Source organism: Vespa velutina, chromosome 7 (genome assembly GCF_912470025.1).
Source record: "Vespa velutina chromosome 7, iVesVel2.1, whole genome shotgun sequence".
NCBI lineage: Eukaryota > Metazoa > Arthropoda > Insecta > Hymenoptera > Vespidae > Vespa > Vespa velutina.
Window position 1 is genome coordinate 136,981 of NC_062194.1, and position 19,306 is coordinate 156,286.

A 19,306-nucleotide genomic window follows, 5' to 3' on the forward strand; every position below is an offset into this window, starting at 1 on the left:
AACGAATATTAACCGACGCTCGATTTAACCATTCTTTTTGAAAAGCGAGAAAAGCTAAGGAACGCGCATAAAAATTCTTTCCACTGCCATTCTCTTTCCTCGACTCTTGGTCGCACGACGACAATCAATGTTGCTCACAAGAGTGCACGGGAGAGAGAGAGAGAGAGAGAGCGGTTCTCTTAAAAAGCGTATCATCACCTATTTCGTCGTTCGCTACTGGCACCATCGTCCTCTCTCTTTCTATTCGCTCGTCGCTCAAAAAGAAAAGGAAAAGCCTCGAAATGAAAGCGTAAAAGAGAAAAGAAGAGGAAAAGGGCAAAAAAATGATTTCACGAGGGTTAAAATGTAGGGGGTGGCAAGAGAAAACGAGAAGAAAGAGAGAGGGGGAGAGAGAGAGAGAGCGTTTCATTTACCGACGGCAAAAGTTAGCGAAGCGTGTTTGACACGCATTGGAAACCGTGCTGCTCGAGCATTCGCAAACACGGAAGCGAAGCGTTTAAACGCGAGTAGTATAGATAGAGTAATGACGTAGGAAGCAGTCCTCTTCTACGGGGAGGCTGGCTCTGAGAAAGGATAGATGTCTGGGTTGTGTCTTCGTTTTTTCGTCCGCCTTCCTTTTCCTTCCTTCGTCGTTCGTCGATGCTCCGGAAAGGGGGTAGTCGAACGGGGAGAAGAAAGACGAGGGATGTGCGAGCGCAGGCGTCGACGTATCGATTCGAAAGGCCTCTGGGCGACACCCTCGCGCGTTTCACGGTCGAACTTCACTGCTTCACCGGCAAACTAGTGAGTAGTACGCGCACGCGACGCAGGTAAGTCTCTTTCAAATCTCTTTTTGCCTAATTCTTACGAGCCGATGATCATTTACGAACTCCACATTGATCGTATTACTCCCATCGTCTGGGAGTTTGATCCATTTTTCTTTTTACGCGGTATACAAATCTCGTGTGAAATATTCGATGCTCGATACGAAATGAAATTCCTTTCTTTTTAGCTTTTTTTTTTTCGTTTTATTATTCTCTTTTCTTTTTTTTTCTTTTTTCAAATCGCGAGGCTACACAGAGAGGTGTTAGGTTCTTGTGATCGCGCATTCGTATCTGTGTCTTTGTGTTCTACAGAGAGAGAGAGAGAGAGAGAGAGAGAGAGAGAGAGAGAGAGAGAGATGTGTCAAAAGTCACAGTGCACGATAAACCCTCGAGATAGATGCTCGAGGTCGAAGCGCGCAACATTTGGGCTGCACGATCACGCAGACGTGGCGCGCATCGCTTTCACGTGATGGTTTCGTCTTTTGCGCTTCTCCGTGGGGACTAGTGCCGTTCGTTATTTCATTTCGATCTCGTCTCTACGCTCTATATTCTACTTTAACGAATTCACGATTTGAAAGGAAAGAGTAAATCCGAAATTTCGTTCAAAGGAGAAAATTGGCCCTCTTTCGTGGTCGACCGAAGAAGAGATTATTTAAGGGAGAAGATTTTACGGGAGTGGTAAGGGATGCTGAAATTTTCGAGAGTCGAATCGTCGGCGAAACTAGAGACTAGCTTTTCGAGACTCTTTCCCCCGTGAGAAATAGCCTTCGAATCATTGGATTTCAAGCATTTCTCCCCGTGTGTGCGTGTGTCCATGCACCTGTGCGCGAATATTCCATAAAATCCAGTTTTATCAGCGAGTTGCCAGCGCGTTTATTACCTCACTAGAATTCTCTAATGTTTTATCAATTTACAGTGATAGAGTAATAAACTATAGATATACTTTACAAGTTAATACATGGTTACGTAAAGGAATCCTTACGTAAGGTGTTTCTTCTTAAGTCGATTTTCGCTCGTAATGGTTGACCTTTTTAATTCCATTCCTTATTCGGCATTACTTATATTTTCGACTTTTATTATTTTTCTTTCTTCTTCTTTTTTTCTTCAATGAAAACTCCTCGAAAATAGACGACGAAAGTTTCCGAAAAAAACTTTAAACACGGCTTATATATCGTTTAATTAATTCAAATCGATGTCGTCGATGAGATTCGAATGAACTGTCTGTCGAGTGGCCGAGTGAAATTAAACGACAAATAAATGAATCGAACGAGATAGAGGCCTAGCGCAAAGCCTACCTTTCACGACGGATAATCCGACGATGTTGTTAAAGATTTGGCTTAAAGAATTTTTAGATAAAACATATTCTCGTCCAATTTCCGTCCGACGAAATGGCAGACGACTCGAAAATACTCAATTTCTTTCTCAAAGAGTATCCGTGAATCGAATTTTTACGAAGAATTAATCGAGAATTACTATATAACGCATAATCGATATCGCTCAGTTACAAATAAGCGTACATTTAGATATGCTAATTCGATACGTCTTTGTCTCTTTCAGATTTCAACTTGGAGCGTTTATTTTCTCCTTCCTCACCTCTCTTATTTCGCCCTTTCCGTTCGTATTAATCCTTACGTTGAAGTTTACTTCCATCTTTCGTGGGAATTTCGAGAGAGAGAGAGAGAGAGAGAGAGAGAGAGAGGTAGCTGGTAGCAGATTTAGATCGAGCAGCTTAGCAAAAGGGTCCAAGGGCTCCTCTCTCTAGACTTCGAGCTAGATTCGTTCGAAGACGGAACGAAACAAAACGAAGGGATCCAACGAAAAGCATTCCTGCGAGGAAAGAGTAAAATATCTTTACATTTTCGTCGAAGGAAACAAGTCAACGTAATCCATCAAAATTACCGGCCGCGGCGGTTGCGCCAAATATTGTGGTACAGCTCCATCACCCGGCAACATTTCATTCTCCAGCTTACGCCAATCCTTTACCTCCAATGTCAACTACCTGAAACGGAGGTAAGAAAACTTACGTCCTTCCTTCGTGTTCCACGATAATTTATATTTATTTCAATCTGCATGTAAGAAAAAGGAAGAAAATGTTTTCATGTCTTTATAACGTTGTCGAATATTATCCAAGCGTGTTTTAATATTTAATAACGAACGATTAATGTCTAACGGCTGTCAGTCTCTCCTAGAAATTCTTGCCGTTAAAAATAATCTTGATGTCTGCATGCAAGAGGAAGCGCTTAATGGCATTTATGCGGAAAAATCTAAATGCGAAGATCGATCCAATGATTCCATGTCATTCTCGATATTCGAATAGGTCACGTTACAAAAACGAAGGACACGACATAGACGTGCTGTCGATCTATTCCCAATCCGGAAAAGATCATTCTCACATGTGGACTAAGTTATCATTGATATATTTATCTTGAATCGAAACGCTTTTTTTTTCTTTCTCGTCTCATCGTTCCCATAAAAAGTTTCTCTCCTTCTTGCGTAATGAATTTGAATAATAACGGGCGAAATGGTAGATATCTTTCAAAGGGAAATTATTTTTTTGATCAAAGTGTTTATCCCGGAGTTAACGCGAAATGAGTTTTCTTATGATTTCTTCGTATTTAAATACAATCGTTCTTCGCTCAATTAACCGCGATATCCTTTCATTTTGCACGAATGGCCATCATGAGTATCTACAACCAAAGCGAACCACTATTTGCACGGACTACGGATCAACACGACCGTGTTGATAATTTCAAATTTTATGGAAAAAGAAAAAAAAAAATCTTTTAATGTATTTTTAATCCTCTTGACGTTACACGCGCACGCTACTCGTCTACCATCCATTTGTTTGTTTTATAAAATCACTTTATATGTAGGTATGTATGCGTTCGTGTCGTCTTAATCAATACGATTGTAACTAGAATGTTTGGAAAGAAGGATAGCGATAAATAAAATTTTCATTTGAAATTCGACAATTTCAGAGAGTCTGGCGCGTACGAGCGTCAAGTGTATCCGGGCGAAAGATTAAAAGAGATTCGGTAGGTTTTGGCTGTGGATAATCCTTAACTCCGGCCACTTTCCATACGTCGTTACCAGAGCACCGTTCCATTTTGCTGACGCGGGCATTAAGATTGAAAAACCCTTCCAGGCACGCTCGGTGCATTCATATTCGTTCACCCTATAACGAGCAATCGCTACTACGATACTTCTTAATGTCACCTCCTCTAAACGTCACTTTAACGATCCTCCAAGCTGCTCTTATTGAATACGAATTATACCGGTTCGTCTTACGTTTCTTTGCATTTCTTCATCACGAGATAACAAAATACATAATATTTCGTTTCTAAAATATTATCGTACGCGAAATCGAAAGTCCGCTATCACGTTGTATTTGAAAAGAATCCAACAGCTTGGCCTTGAAATCGCAAGATATTGGATGTTGAAAGACCCGCATGAAAGATTCGATCGAGAACGGCAAGCCATCCCATCGTTATCGGCTCGGCGTTATCCATGCAACGATAAAAAATTGTCATCGTCATCGTCCACTACCACTACCAGCACTACTACCACTACCACCATCACCATCATCATCGCTACTACTACTACTACTACTACTACTACTACTACCACCACCACCACCACCACCACCACAGCTGCACCCTGGCTGCTCGATGTGCCTTGAGCAAAGCTAAGAAAAAAAAAAAAAAAAAAGAAAAAAAAAGAAAAGAAAAAAAAAAAAAAAAAAAAAGGAAGCAATAAACGTCCGGCCATTGAAAAATTGTCGGACGGCCATGCAAAATTGTCGCTATCACGACGACCACCATAGCTTGTCTTCCAGGTTCTCGTCAGGAGATTTGAGCTCGGAGCTCGACGATGAACCGAATACGGAATCCGGGCTGGCCTCCGTGGCGCGGCAGGACTCGTCTCAGCCGTATCAGGCGGCTCCAGATCGGCCATTACAATCTCAGCCGGCACCACTCCCACCGAGTAATCAACCGCCGATTCCAGGAGCACCGCCAGCTGGACCACCTCAACCGATCGGCGGTGATCTCAGCTTAAACTTGAGACCAGGATCGAGGACTACCAGCGCACCTTCCTCGCCAGCCAAAAGCCGAGAAAGTTTGTTGCAAAGAGTTCAGAGTCTTACCGGAGCTGCCAGAGATCAGGTATGTGTTTCTCTCTTTTTGTTTTCTTCTTCTTTTTTCCCTTTTTTTTTTTTCCTTTTTCTCATTCCGAATATTTTTCGCCCTAGAGTATCGTTTCGATCGAGAAATTATCGAGAGGAGCAAGCGCGACGATGAAATAATATTTTCTTTCACGATTCTTTCCTTATAAAAAAGTTATAAAATTTCCTTACCTCCCATGAATGGGGTGTTCGATCGAATTAAAAAGCTTACCTCGTAACGACCTAGTTTTATTGAAATATCGGATAGTAAAATCCTTCGTGTAAATTGTTTTATTCGATAACGAGTCGACAAGAAGAAGGGAGAACAACGGATTAACGAGAGAATAGAATATCAAATCAATCGTGATATAGTTAAAAAAAAAAAGGAAAAAAAGGAAAAACAAAGTGTTATAGTAAGAGCGGAGAAAAAATGTTAAGTCGATGAGGAGACCTCGTTGACCCCTTCGATGTGGTACACCGACCGAAAACTGGGTCGCGACTCAGGTTAAGAACCTCCCTTATAGAGGAAGGTGCTAATAGGGCCCGTTCATTTTCTTCTTTCTCGCTCTCATACTTTTTCAACTAATGAAAGACAAAGTGTAGGTGAAAACGGAGACGTATCATTAAAACGTATTATAATATCGTCCTTAATGTTTCTCTCTCTCCTTCTGCTTTTCTTGTCTACCATCTTACCTAGTTTACATTCTAGAAATAGATAAAAATAGAGGACATTGTTAAAGCATATCGCGATAATTTTCTTTCATCCCCATAATTGTCTTTCTCGGCTGATGCGCGCGCGCGCGCGCGCTCGTGTGTGTGTGTGTGTGTGTGTGTGTCTATAGAGAGAGGGAGAGAGAGAGAGGGACGACAGAAACGAAGCATATAAACAAGCTGGTGAATTTTAGGGTGCCTCCATTCTGGGAGCAGCCGTTTCGGGTGCCACGAGAGGACCCACCTACAGCAAGGATCGATGCTTCACTCTCTTAGTGATAGACGATCAGAATACCGACTGGAGCAAATATTTTCGAGGTCGAAGGCTACACGGGGATTATGAGATACGCGTGGAGCAAGCGGAATTCCGAGAAATGTCCCTCACGGCGAACGAAGCAGGCAGTACCGTGTCTATGGCAGTTTATCGTAATGGTACTAAAGTCATCAGGTTCGAGTCCTCTTCGTCATTTAAGAACGAATGAAAATAAAATATGACGCAACTCCCTTAAACGCATCAAGATCTCTTTGCAGATCTTTCAAGCCGGATTTCGTGCTGATTCGTCAGAATTTGCGAGATGCTGATGAGGATTACAAGAACCTTCTCCTTGGTCTGATGTACGGTGGCATTCCTAGCGTTAACAATCTTACCGCGATTTACAACTTCCAGGTAACGCGAGCGCACTCTTACCAGAATAGAATTCATTTTCAATTTTCTCTTTTTCCAATGTTCTCTTACGTATCACGAATCTTCCTGTCACTTATCTTGATATTATGTCAATTTAAAGGACAAGCCATGGGTATTCGCGCATTTATTGGCTCTCCAACGTCGCTTGGGCAAAGATAATTTCCCCCTGATCGAGCAGACTTACTACCCGAATCATCGTGAAATGGTAAGTGAACGATTATTCGGTCGGTACCTTCGTTAATTCTCTCAACGTCTTTCTATCTGTCGGATAAAAAAATTTATTTTTCATATTTTCCGTTGATCGCATGGTTAATGTATAATGCGTATTATATGTATCTGTATACATTTATATACTACATATCTCGTTACAGTTCTTCGATTCATCGATCGAAACGATTTAATACTTACAAACGTAAACTGTAGTTACAAAATCGCTTTACGAAATGCAAAGTATATTAATAATATACATACGCTATATACGTTTTAATATTTTGTACTAAATTTCAAACCCACGTAAACGGGGTTCTTCTCGCCACTATCAACGAAACGAGGCAGAGTCCAAGGAAGACTCCTAAAGATCTACTCTTTCTTTTTTTTTTTTCTTTTTTCTTTTCTTTTTTTTTCTTTTTTATCTTTTTTAAATCCTATACATGTATATACGTATGTCAAGACCAGCATGTCAAGACGGTGGGTAATTTTTCTCACGAAAGAGTCGTTTTACTTTTCAAGGGAAAAGCAAAATGACCAAAATATCGATAATTTTTTCAATAGAAAAGAAAACGTGAGCGGATAAATTTAATAAATAACAATGGAAAGGCAGATTATTATAAAAGAAGATATATATCGAATGAAATGCGGATTAAAAAAAGATTTTGACTAAAATCTACGCTTAGTACGAGCAAGAAAATAACTTATAGATTTACAATATACATTACAAGCTAAGACAGAGAAAAGAAAGAGAAATTATATACAATCTATGCGCAAGAGTAATTATCGCAAGAGAAATTCTTTTACAATTTTTTTTTTTTTTTTTTCTTTTTTTTTACACTCGTTCCATTCGAAAAAAGAATCACCGCTCAGGTTCGAGCGAACGTACGTGATCGATCGATCATCCCCATCCAACAAGCTCGCACGGAGTTGGATACAAACTCTTCGCAATTAATCGAACCGGACAATCGAATTATTGATAACTTAATGAACGATAGAGCGTATGCCGAACATCGAGTGCAACGAACGATTGATAATTTTCAATCGTTTTTAAGCGATCGCGATCGCTTTTCTATCTCGAACGAGAATTTTGTTCTTGTATATCGAAAGACCGTTATATTATCGTGATAAAAGACGAAGAAAGAAAACATAAAAAACGAGTAAAGTTCGTATACGTTGTACCGATATATCACTTATATTTACTGATCATGGTCATACAAATATCGTATGAGCATGCTCGTTCTCTCTAATAAGCAACTTTATATAGGAAGTTACTTCAATAGGACTTTTGTTCCCCGTTACACTCGTTTATCGATTCGCAGATATCCATTCAATTTTCAATTTCGATTACTTCCAAGAGGAATCTCGATGTCGAATCAGGTATTAAGATTTGTCCAATTTGTCGATTTTCAAGGTTTGTCTATTCGTTCTTGTTTTCCTCTCGCGAAATAAAATGAAAAGAGGAGGGCCGGAGAGGGACGGGAAGAAAGGTGAGGAAAGAAAGAATTTCGTTAAGGTTCCTTTAATCTTTCCTGCTCGCGTTTTCGTTGATACTCCTTGATGCAATTCTTGTATGGAACCGACGGTGTCCAGGTGCAACCATTGGGACCTTTCTTGCAGACTCCATATTTTTCTTGACAATCCTGTGGACCGGGAGAGCTTTCCCACAGACAATGCTTTCCACCGGTTGATTCCAGAACCGCACCTTTGCGCCACCATGGCGTGAAGGTCGTCTATATAAATAATATGATAAATAGCGTGAGAAAATAGTGAAATGTTTTTAATCGATTAACAAAATTAAAAAGAAAAAAAGAAACATTTGACAAGTTGAAATTATTATAGGAAAGGTATACAGTATCAAGCGATATTTAGGAGCTATTGACGTCATCGTCGTTAACATTTACGCGACCGTTAATTGTGAAAGGATAAAGCAATTTTCTTTCGATAAACATTAACAGATCCTATTTTTCTATCAAAGTTCAGAATTCCAAGTGATTATCGAGAAAGAGTTGAAATTGGAGAATGACAAAGTATACGTTTGACGGGAGTGAGAGGAGCCGTGAGTTAGCCGTTCAAAACCGATTCTCCCTCCCTCTCGTCCTCTCGCTTCGCGTTTCAAAGTTCAAGCTATTCTTGTCAAAGGACTTTCCTATGATATAGATTCAGATAGGAATAGTTAGAGTTTAGTCAGTTTATCTCGAGAAAAGGTTCTATTTACTTCGCAAACGCATCCACGATGATAAAGCAGCCTGAATCCTTTTCGTTGTCCGACGGGTACTTCGGACCAGAGAATCGCGAGATCGCAAATTGATATTCTTGCTTTTCCCTCGCTCACTGTTCCGCTGACGACGTAAGTTTTGCCCACAAGTAAATGCGTTACACCGCAAAGTGAATCGTAGCCGAGCGTCCAAAGGGTATTCTCCCTCAAGGCAACTTCTGCCTTTGGAGTTGACTAAATAAAAGATAAGAAGGAAAGAAAACGTAGTAAAAGTTTTGACTAAATGACCATCTATCTATTATAGACGTTATTAGATAAAAATTTTATTCGTTTTTATCTACCGTTAGAAAAGTTTAATATTAATATTATATATAGGTATGAGTATATAATAATAGTATATCTTTTTCACGACGAATGAACCAAAATAGAAAATGATGTTAATCGAGACATGATTTCATATTCCAAGCTTCTTACGAACCTTGAAAACTCTGTTGATCTTCACTTTGTATTCCAGCCTTTCTTCGTTAACGTGAACGATCAATTTTATCCTTACGACTGCAACTGCATAGAAAGAGAGAATAAAAGTTAAAAATATATGCGTAAGCGATGCGCGTATAACTTCGCGTATATATTAATTTTTAATATATCAAAGATGAAATAATTTTATTACCGAAGTCTGCTCTGCAAAACTGTGTTTGAGGATGTACTTTCTGGCAGCTACACGCCGTTGCACTTTGCAACGTTGTTAGGTATAATAAACCTAACAGGAGGTATGTACAGTAGGACGTTCGCCACATCTGCAAGGCAAACACACAATACAAATAAAATCTTTCTCTTTCTCTCTCTCTCTCTCTCTCTCTCTCTACCTCTCGTGAAACAAGGAAAATTCACAGTAGCTCGTAAAGTTTCACGGGTTCTCGGTAAACTCGAATTTGTATATTTTATGTCTATCCATTATTTCGGTTGCTTTTGAATACGAACGTCCGGGATAACGGTGATAAATTTTTTTCTTTTTTCCTCACCGATTCGAATCCTCGTCATCCCAAAGTTGTTACCTCGAGACTAAATTGGAACTTAGACTTTCGATCGACATACGATCCGACGATTATTTCTTTTTCTTAAGTTTTTAGCGTTGACGGGAAATAATTAAAGACGTGATCGGAATTGACAAGCCAGAATTTCGTCCTGTTCGGTATTTATTAATATTACGGAAGCTGCGTTAATCCGACCTAGTTTATCGACGGCAGCTGTACCGCGATCTAAACATAGCTGTAAAACGGTAACCAAAGTCGAACACGGTCTAGAAATTCTCAGAGCTGGCCGAAAGATCCTATCGATGATGCATCTACTTATTTCTCTCTTATAGCTATAGTCGACGAACGAAAATAAACTCCGTTGGGACACCTCCTCGAAAGAATCCAGCGAAACGCATAAAGGCTCGGAAAATGTCTCTCTTTTCCTCCCGAATAAATTTTTATTTCCTATCAAGTAAATAGTCAAGCAGACGATGAATTATTCATTCCATCCACCGCTACGTCATTAAATATATTCAACGATCTCACCGTGATATATTCCGTGAAATAATGTCTATTTAAATTTACGATAACGAACTACCAACGTAAGTTGTTGAATAGATAGGCTACATACTGTCGGAACAACGAACGGTCCTTGAAAGTTTAGATGGTCCGACGTAACGCGAAAGTACTTTCATTGGAACTCGTTGGAATAAATTGAAATTACCGTTGCACCCGCATCTGCTATGCATCGACGTAAATCTTAAACAATGCTCCGCGTGCATTAAATGGAACTGCATGTATTATTAAGGTACCGAGATCAGCTCTCTTGGATATATTACTGTTCAAAGCTTGCTAACCACCGTGACGTCTCGAGCAAGCAAGAGAGAGAGAGAGAGAGAGAGAGAGAGAGAGACGCCAGCCAGACATATAAGTGCTTCTTCCGTATGCGGGAACATGTCTCGCCTCGTCTCTCTCTCTCTCTCTCTCTCTCTCTCTCGCTTACTCTGTATCTGTATACGGACACGCTGACCCGTTTTGCGCACCCAGCAATCATCGTTTAACATGCGTTTATACCAAATTTATTCCCTCTCGTCGTCGAGCTTCTCTCGCAACGACAGAACCAATAAACTTTTACGGACTCATCCGAGACATCGCACTCTTCTCTACCTCTCTCTTCTTCCTCTTCCCTAGTTTGAGAATTTATCGAACCGACCTTCGAGCACCCACCATAGACTACCAACGTGGAATTTCGTCATTTTCCCTTAGCTATTTATTCAATACCTAATTATCGTTTCACTCTATAGATATCAGAAGAATATTATTACCGTAAGAAGGTCTTATCTTCCATTCAACGTTCAATCTTCCAAGTTGAATGAAAGAGAGAGAGAGAGAGAGAGAAAGAGAGCGCGCGTTAACAAAAATAGGAATCGTCATTTCGAATAAAAGTTGGTAATATTGCGTTTGTGTTGAGCGAGTACAGGCTCTCCATGAATCAGACGTCATCGTAAACTCGTCGTCGAATCAATTGCACGTAGTGAACTAAATTGAATGCAACAATTAGATCGAATCGACATATTTCTTTCGAGAATGAAACTTTTGAAATTGCAAGGATATACGCGTAATTGTAGTTTCAAAGGTGTAACCTCGCAGCACGTTTCGCAGGCCGTAAGACTCTAAGCTTAGTTTAAAAGCGTGAAATTATGCATTCGATTATGATGTCAAGGTAAGGGATATGCTATAGCGAGTCGGTTTTAAACGAAATAAATCCATGAAACGTGCGACGAATCGCGTCGCTCTTCGATAAAGAGATGGGAACACCTTGATAAGCGATAAAGGATACAACCCGACAATGCCGACTATCTGTTATAATTATTATTGTTATTATTATTGTTGTTGGAAATATAAAATGAAAAAAGGAAGGCAATTCCCGTGAGGCGACGTCTATGACATCAGCCACCCATCGATCATTTCGACTAGCATGATGATGCACCAAGTGCGTCTCGAAAGACGAATATAAAGTGCGAATATTTTCGACGGCATCATCATCGTCATCATCTTCGACATATTCTGGCGTGCGTGGGCGTGTGTCAAACCTACCATAAATTCTTTTCGCGTACGTCAATCATCTCCCTCCTATCAGACCGTGTCGTCTTTCTTCTTCTTTTCGCGTATACATATTTTTTAAGAAGGCTGAGATAAATAGAGATATATATATATATATATATATATATATATATATATATATATAGAGAGAGAGAGAGAGAGAGAGAGAGAGAGAGAGAAGGATAGTTTCGACTAAGTACAGAGTTCCGATCAAGTAGATTGGGCAAAGTAATTTATGACCGATAATTCCTGTCCGTGACTGGAGATTTGCGATCAAGTAGATTTAAATAACCACGCAAGGCTGTACCAATTAACCTTAAACTCAGAATGGGATTATACCGAGAGACAAGGAGAGACCGATGAAAAGGAGAGAAGAGCGAGAGGAGAAGAAGGTTGTTAGGCATAAATACGCTCCGTGTATTCTCGCGTTTCACGGTAAATTTATGATAATCTTACTGCAAACGTGAGCGAGGCTGCTTGGAATATGATCATGCATATCTTCTCTAAACGTCTAGATTTTACACTCCGGAGACGATCGAGTGTTCGATATTAAGCCTGGGACTTTTGTTTGCGAATCATCAATCACAGACTCAATCAAGTTATTTTCGATCGATTAGCAATGATCTATAATTTTCTTTCGATCGAATATGCGATAATTGTTATGTTCGATCTCAAGAAGCATTTGAAAGCATTAATCTTTCGGGTTATTTTTTTCTATCGCCTATATCTAATCCCCGTAAATCGATGGATCTTGGGTAAGAGTATCGCGTTGCGATCTGCCAATCGAGCGGATTTTTGTCGTATAACGTTACAACTTTTTAAAACGCAGCGAATATCCTTTAAGATTTCCCCATTATAATAGAGTAATATTGTAGTTTTTGTAAACCGATGAGTCCAGATAAAAACTATCCGCGTGTTTATTTCATTAATTTAAAAGTATCACAATCGATTCATCCATCCCTTTGCGAGTAACAAAGTAGAATTTATTTCTTTTATTCGATATAACGCGCGCGATATCAACTTTAATCTAATTTAATAGTAAAATGATGAGGTAATCCCTCTCTATTGTCTGATGTAGAGATAAAGCGAGCGAGCGCGGAATAGGACGGAGGATGAGACAGATATCTTTGTAAAAAGGAGCTAAAAAATCGCGTACAAAGCCGTTTTAGAATGGAATCGCTAAGGTATAACGAATTTTCATAATCCATCTTCTCCGTCCGTCAGTTTCGCAAGCTGACCGAAGCATGCCACTCCGTTCTTACGTCCCGAAGATGTCGCTGCGCTCACGACTTGCTTTCCTAGTCCGAGACTTATGGCTTGCGAGAGTCCATCGAATCTGATGGATTCTTTATGATCGAAAATCGTTGCCAAAGATCCATTGTAACGTTATGGATCTCGTTCGATATAAGCTTGCCTACGCTTTTGATATTTTTATTCATACTTTCTTTCTTTCAACGAAGAATATTTTCAGCAACGTCAGTCCGACTTTAATATTATTCGTCAGCATTATGTCGACGCAATTTACGATTGTACGGGAAACATGAAAATTCTCAGCTAAGTTATCGAATCGTGTTCGTTCGGGGAAACGTCGAGGAAACGTCGAGGAAACGCCCTGTGGCGAATTCTGATCGATTATGCTTTACGACTCGACGGGAATGACTTTAATTCCTAAGAACTATTACGATAAGTTCTGTCGACGATCGAAATGAAATTTTATATTTGAACTCACGTTCGGTTGGTCGTGTGCGGTTTCGTTTGTCAGATTCGATGGGTATGCTTCCGAAATTGTAGGTTGGACTCAACTGGGATGCGATTCGTTGATCACTATATTCATCCCCGAGCAAATTAGCTCCGTCCTATTTCAATTAACATGTCCTCTCCCTTTTTCTTCTTTTTCTTTTACAGAGTTTACAGAGACCGTGTAGAGACTCTGTAGGATAGGAGAAAAGAGAAAGAGGAGAATGAGAGAACACGCGAAGGACCAATCGCGTCGTATTTATCGTTGCCCTTGTCTCGAACGTTCGAAAGATTTATGCACGCCTTGCAACCATAGGAACACCATCGATCCTTCCTTTTGGCATTGCGCCGACTGTTACTCCGCTCGTATCTCACGAAATCGTCTTTCCCTTTAACGTCTTCTAAGCAAATCGCCTCTATTCGTCGAACGCCAAACTTGGCCTGACATTAAACTTTCCTTTCTCTATTTCTTCTATTTCTTCTATTTCTTCTATTTCTTCTATTTCTTTTCGTCGCGAGATCACCGACGTCACGAGGAACTTTTCGCACAAATGTTTCACTCGATAGGCCTATTCTAACGCTTATCGCGAAATTTTCCAAGACTCGCGGATTAATTAAATAAATGGACGCGACGAGTTTCTAATTGAAGCATCATAAACACGTATGATCAAATGTCGAGATAAAAATCGACAAACGATCATTAAAAGTAAAAGTTTCGCAAAAGTATCCCGCGAAGCTACGTAAAGCGAAAGTAAATCTTTCAAAGTGCACGATAATAAGAAAGATTCACAAAGCATAATCGTAATTGCATCGCGCAGGAAGAGACAGCCCAATGGGCGTAGCAGTTATGAGGCTAGTAATTATCATCCCGCAGACTAAATAACGCGCAGAGACTCTCAAACCGTTTGCAATTCGCGACCGTGCCAAGAAAACTTTCGAGGAATATTCATCGTACATATACACGCATGCGCAAAAGTATATGCATGCGGCCTATACGATCCTTAGAGCGAATTATATCTTGTCGGTTTATATCTTGTTGATCGTCTAACACATCTTTGCGATATACAGAGAGAGGGAGAGAGAGATTCAAAGGCTTATCGATACTCGGAAAACGATTGTTTGTTAAGTCAATACTCTTTCTTTGTTAATCTTTGCTTCCGTGAAGCGGCAAACTTTATCCAATCGAGCTAAGAAGAAAGGTCAGAAACCGCAACAAGGTGGAAAACGTTAGAGGAGACGACGACGAGCCGCATAGAGATCGTTGCGAAATTGATACTATGACGTCACGATATAAGACGAATCAGTGCCATGCAGCCGTATTACGCAATAGAAATCTATGGTAAATCGTCGTGAAGGGAATTAATGGCGAACTAACTTCGGCGACGTTACGCGCCTCGTTATTTTTTCTTTAAATAAATCTCCATTATGAGATTTCTTATTAATCGACTACGATCGTAGTCGTACTCGGCGGCGTCCGTCGGAAATAATTTCAATCAACGAGAGAATAATGAACGTAGGAGTGACTCCTGTAGTAATCGTATGTTACATTTAATAAATCGTTCGATTTATAAACCATAATTTTCTTTATTTATTGCAATCGTAATCGTTATTTACGATACGCATGCAACAATATTGGAATTATTTATTATTTCCCGGGCTTATTATCTATCAGAAATCGATAATAGGAGCTTTCGTCGACAATGAAAAGTATACATTTGTTTAAATATAGGCGACTATCGGGATAGGATAAACGATGGATAGGACGATGAAATAAATAATAAATAAGATGAGCGAAATGATATTGTAGCGAGCTCGATGGAACTATCATCTTCTTCGATCTCAAAAACATATTCGATTAAAACGATTGCCGTTTTATTTATAAATCCCATTTATATACGTAGGTACCGAGAATTTCGAATTTTGCTCGTAGCGAGGACGGCAGATGCCCGGGCAAGACAGGTGTTAATTACACGTTCGATTGATAGCCATGAATTTAGTATACGAGTGATCGAACTGCAATACGCGTGTCGGCAAAGGACCATACGTATTATTCTTCATTAATGGAGTCGAAGAAAAAATTTACATCGTACATCGCTCGTAAATTGAAAGCGCTCGAAAGTGTCGTCGAACGATATAACGATATAACGGATGATACGCGAAACCTTTTACCCCAGTGTCCCATTTAATATTTAATCTCGTTTAAGAGTCTTTCGCAAGTAGTTCGCCATTTTCATGTCAATTACATATACGTTAAAGAGATCATTATTTAGATCGCATTATTATGGAAAATTAATTCCTTATTATTTTTCTCCTTTTTTTCTTTCCTTTTCGCAAAGATCGGGACACTTATTGTCGTTCGAAAGGCTTCTGATCTTCGATGCAGTTTCATAAATAATTCCCTTAATAGTCCATTACGAGGAGAAAAGAGTCTGTTGTGACGAAGCCACGAACGTCACCGATAGTTAATGTCCCTTTCACACGTTTTCAAAGCGTCCTTCGACACCGCCGTTAGGCACACTTTGGTTTCCGACGTAAACTTACGTACTTTTCGTTGGGCCTTCGTGGATACTTGGTATTTGTCCGTTTTCTTGCTATTTCTCTCTCTTTTCTCATTCTTGTCATTAGTACGACTAAACTTCAATATTGTTTGACGAGTCACTACAAGATGGACAAGATGTACAACCGTGTTAACCGTTGGCAAGGTGAAAATTATTATCGTCTAAGATAAAATTATTATCACTAACGACAAGCGCGTTTTGCAACGTATCTCGTACATACGCACACGTAGAGTACTCGGATGTTCTTCGAATGAGCGAAAACGACGTTGGTTATAGTACAGAGAAGCCTCTCTTGTTCGATAAAAAAAAAATCCATTCCTGTTACAATTTACAAAAGTATACAAATAATATGCAAGTAAGAGACAAATTTGGATGATCTACTCGAGCACACGAACCAAACGATATTAGCTCGATCGAAGGAGAACTAACCTTTAATGAAATGTCAGCGGCAAAATTTCTTCTCTATTGCACAATTTTGTCCCGAAAGATATGAAAATCGTGAAAAATGACGCGAGCGCAGGTGGGAAGCTTCTAAGACGCGCTTCAAAGCAAGACTGCCCCAGTTCCATCGTATTACCACTATTATATTCCGCAGCAGCATTCGTACATGCGTGTAACGCAGAGGCAGGCAGGCAGGCAGGCAGGCAGGCACGCAAGCAGCGAGAACTCGTCGGAATCTCTGAGCTCATATGCCATTTGCAGAGACGATCGTAGAAAATCGTCGAGCGCCGTATAAGACGGACGCGCGCGCGCGCGCGCGCGTGCCTTCCTTCCTTCCTTCCTTCCTTCCTTCCTTCCTCTCTTTTTCTCTTTCTATTCCGCCTCCTTTTACTTGTTCTTCTACGGGCCAATGAGAAGTAGTAGGAGAAGTCGTTGCACGTTGCCCATTGCAGCACATGTTGCACTTTCTCCCTGCTCTTCTTCTCCTCGATTAATCATAAAAATAATATTCAAACGAGCACGAGACTTGTATCGAAACGTAAGACAGATAACGCGCGCCGCTCGAGTCGGCTTGATCGATCTATCAAAATCGTCGATGACTCACGTTACCAGCTCGATCCTTTGGATATCTTCTAAGTAGATACTGCGCCGTGTCGATGGGTGAAAAAACATTGTCATTCGACTTGTACCTTATTTTTCTGTCAATTACATTGATCGTACGTAGAGAGATACGAACGAACGTAAGCAGATTGAAAATGCAGACGCGACCGAATGCGATCTCGCACGATTTAGCAACGCTTCATTTTCTAATCTTGCCACTTGTAAAATGCGCGAATTTAGGTCGCGCAAGCACGGCGCTATCTCGATCGGAATCGCCGACAAGTTTGAGCGACGACGGAAAGTCGTCGTAGTTACAAGAGTGCCATTCACGAAATATAATCGCGAATACGGAAGAAGATGGAGGAGGATTACGTTTACAACCGGTACGGACGAGGTTTAAAAGTTGCATAAAAAGTTGACACCTTTGCATATCCGCGTGGCGCGTTATTCCAGACGTCGTCGTCTCTCTAAAGAGCCTTCGAAGCAGTCTGTTTGTCGAATGAATTTTCATTCGAATTCCATGCTGACGATCAGTTGTGTAAACACACGGCATTTTACCTTTTAAACGAACGATTCACTTCTTTACGGTGATTATTTTGAAATGGATTTAAAAGAAGAAGGCTACTTACTATAATATCCGACGTATCATATACGTGCGCGTAAAAAAAAAAAAAATGATCTTCCTCGAGTCGCGCAAAAAGATCAAAGTCGCGCTCATCGAAGAACCCTGAAATCATCGTCGATCCCAAGAAGGATTTACTCGTTGCCGAGTAAAAAGTTATCGCGCTTTGACATTTATTTGAAATTCTTATCGGAATTGGTCTCGCTAATTGGTTGATTAAATAAGACACTACTTGATGTTAAATAAGATGACAAAATACAATAGTTCGACGCTTACGTGCCTTAAGCGCAAGAAGGAGATATAAATAAATAGCGTGCGTTGTGGAGCGACACGGAAATAGATCTCGCTCTAGACATTTTCACACGGATCGTCGAAATAAGAATAAAAGGTACACCATCGAAATAGCACGCGTGATTTCTTAGTATTAGTTCACGTCGACTCTGTTTTGCGTCTAAATATATCGAATGGAAAGAAAGTTTCGGGCTGCGACGATGGACTGGCCGAACGCTCGAATTTCACGTACGCAACGATTCACGGCCGAATTCTACATAGATCATCTCTCCCGAGACTACTATACGAGACGCGCGTCATATTTTATCACTTGGATAAAAATCATTCGAAAACGCGCTCTATATCAAAAAGGAGAAACGTGTCAGTCAAGGATGCCTCGTCGCGTCGGCGATTCATGTATGCCTCGTAAAAATAAAAGATGAGATCACTTTTGCGCGTAATGCAAATTCACTTCGCGATCGCGACGCTCGACTTATACAGATTGTAGCCGTTGATCGAGAGACTTTACTTGTATCAATATTTTATTATCGGCTGCGATTTATCTCTCGTCTCATACTTACTATCTGGCAAATCACGTACGATTACCGTCGTGGCAAGCAACTATAGGTACTATATTTCGTGGACGCGTTAACGTTTAACGAACCGATTACAAAGAGGAGACAGAGGAATTCATTTCAGGAACGTTCTTTTTCTCTTTTTTCTTTTTCACAAAGCGAAACTTTTTCTTGCGAAAGTATTTTCACGCGCTTATCACGATTCTCGTTTCGCGGTGAATGAGATTGTTGCCTGGTGAGTCACGCGTAGTAGAGCCACGTAATACATACATAGTTAGCCCGCGAAAGAACGCGGCAGACGTCGTTTTAAAGAACACGCGTGCGATGTATAAAAAGATCACCGAGAATCGTTCCACGTATGTAGTTGGTATCGCGAATGTCCCTCCCGTTCGAAGGAATTCTTTGGCGATTCGATTTCCAGGTGGATAATAATTTTAATAGGAATCGTTGATTGCTTTTATCATCATCACCATCATCATCATTATTATTATTATTATTATTATTATTATTATTATCATCGTCTTTATCGTCGTCAATACGACGAACGAACTTTAACGCGCGATTACGCCGAACTAACGCAACTAGATATGGATAAGAA

General features: G+C 40.2%; 2 protein-coding genes across 14 annotated transcripts in view; one reads left to right on the plus strand and one right to left on the minus strand.

Moving 5' to 3' along the window:
- The first annotated feature begins 690 nt into the window (after positions 1–690).
- Positions 691–19,306, plus strand: part of LOC124950549 (synapsin) — a 30,116-nt gene continuing 11,500 nt past the window's right edge. The window contains exons 1-6 of one of the 2 annotated variants that reach the window (XM_047497398.1): positions 691–809; positions 2,361–2,813; positions 4,200–4,966; positions 5,871–6,124; positions 6,208–6,343; positions 6,462–6,566. In XM_047497398.1, coding sequence (XP_047353354.1) covers positions 4,592–4,966; positions 5,871–6,124; positions 6,208–6,343; positions 6,462–6,566 — 870 coding nt within the window. In that variant the 5' untranslated portion in view covers positions 691–809; positions 2,361–2,813; positions 4,200–4,591. The remainder of the gene's footprint in view (positions 810–2,360; positions 2,814–4,199; positions 4,967–5,870; positions 6,125–6,207; positions 6,344–6,461; positions 6,567–19,306) is intronic. The other variant, XM_047497399.1, reaches the window with a different exon arrangement.
- The window catches only part of LOC124950552 (metalloproteinase inhibitor 1), a 48,354-nt gene continuing 35,671 nt past the window's right edge, over positions 6,624–19,306 (minus strand). For 3 of the 12 annotated variants that reach the window (XM_047497406.1, XM_047497412.1, XM_047497410.1), the window contains 4 exons: positions 9,457–9,583; positions 9,265–9,347; positions 8,787–9,020; positions 6,624–8,301 (listed from right to left, as the gene is read on the minus strand). In XM_047497406.1, coding sequence (XP_047353362.1) covers positions 8,080–8,301; positions 8,787–9,020; positions 9,265–9,347; positions 9,457–9,583 — 666 coding nt within the window. In that variant the 3' untranslated portion in view covers positions 6,624–8,079. The other 9 variants (XM_047497403.1, XM_047497405.1, XM_047497414.1 and 6 more) reach the window with 9 other exon arrangements.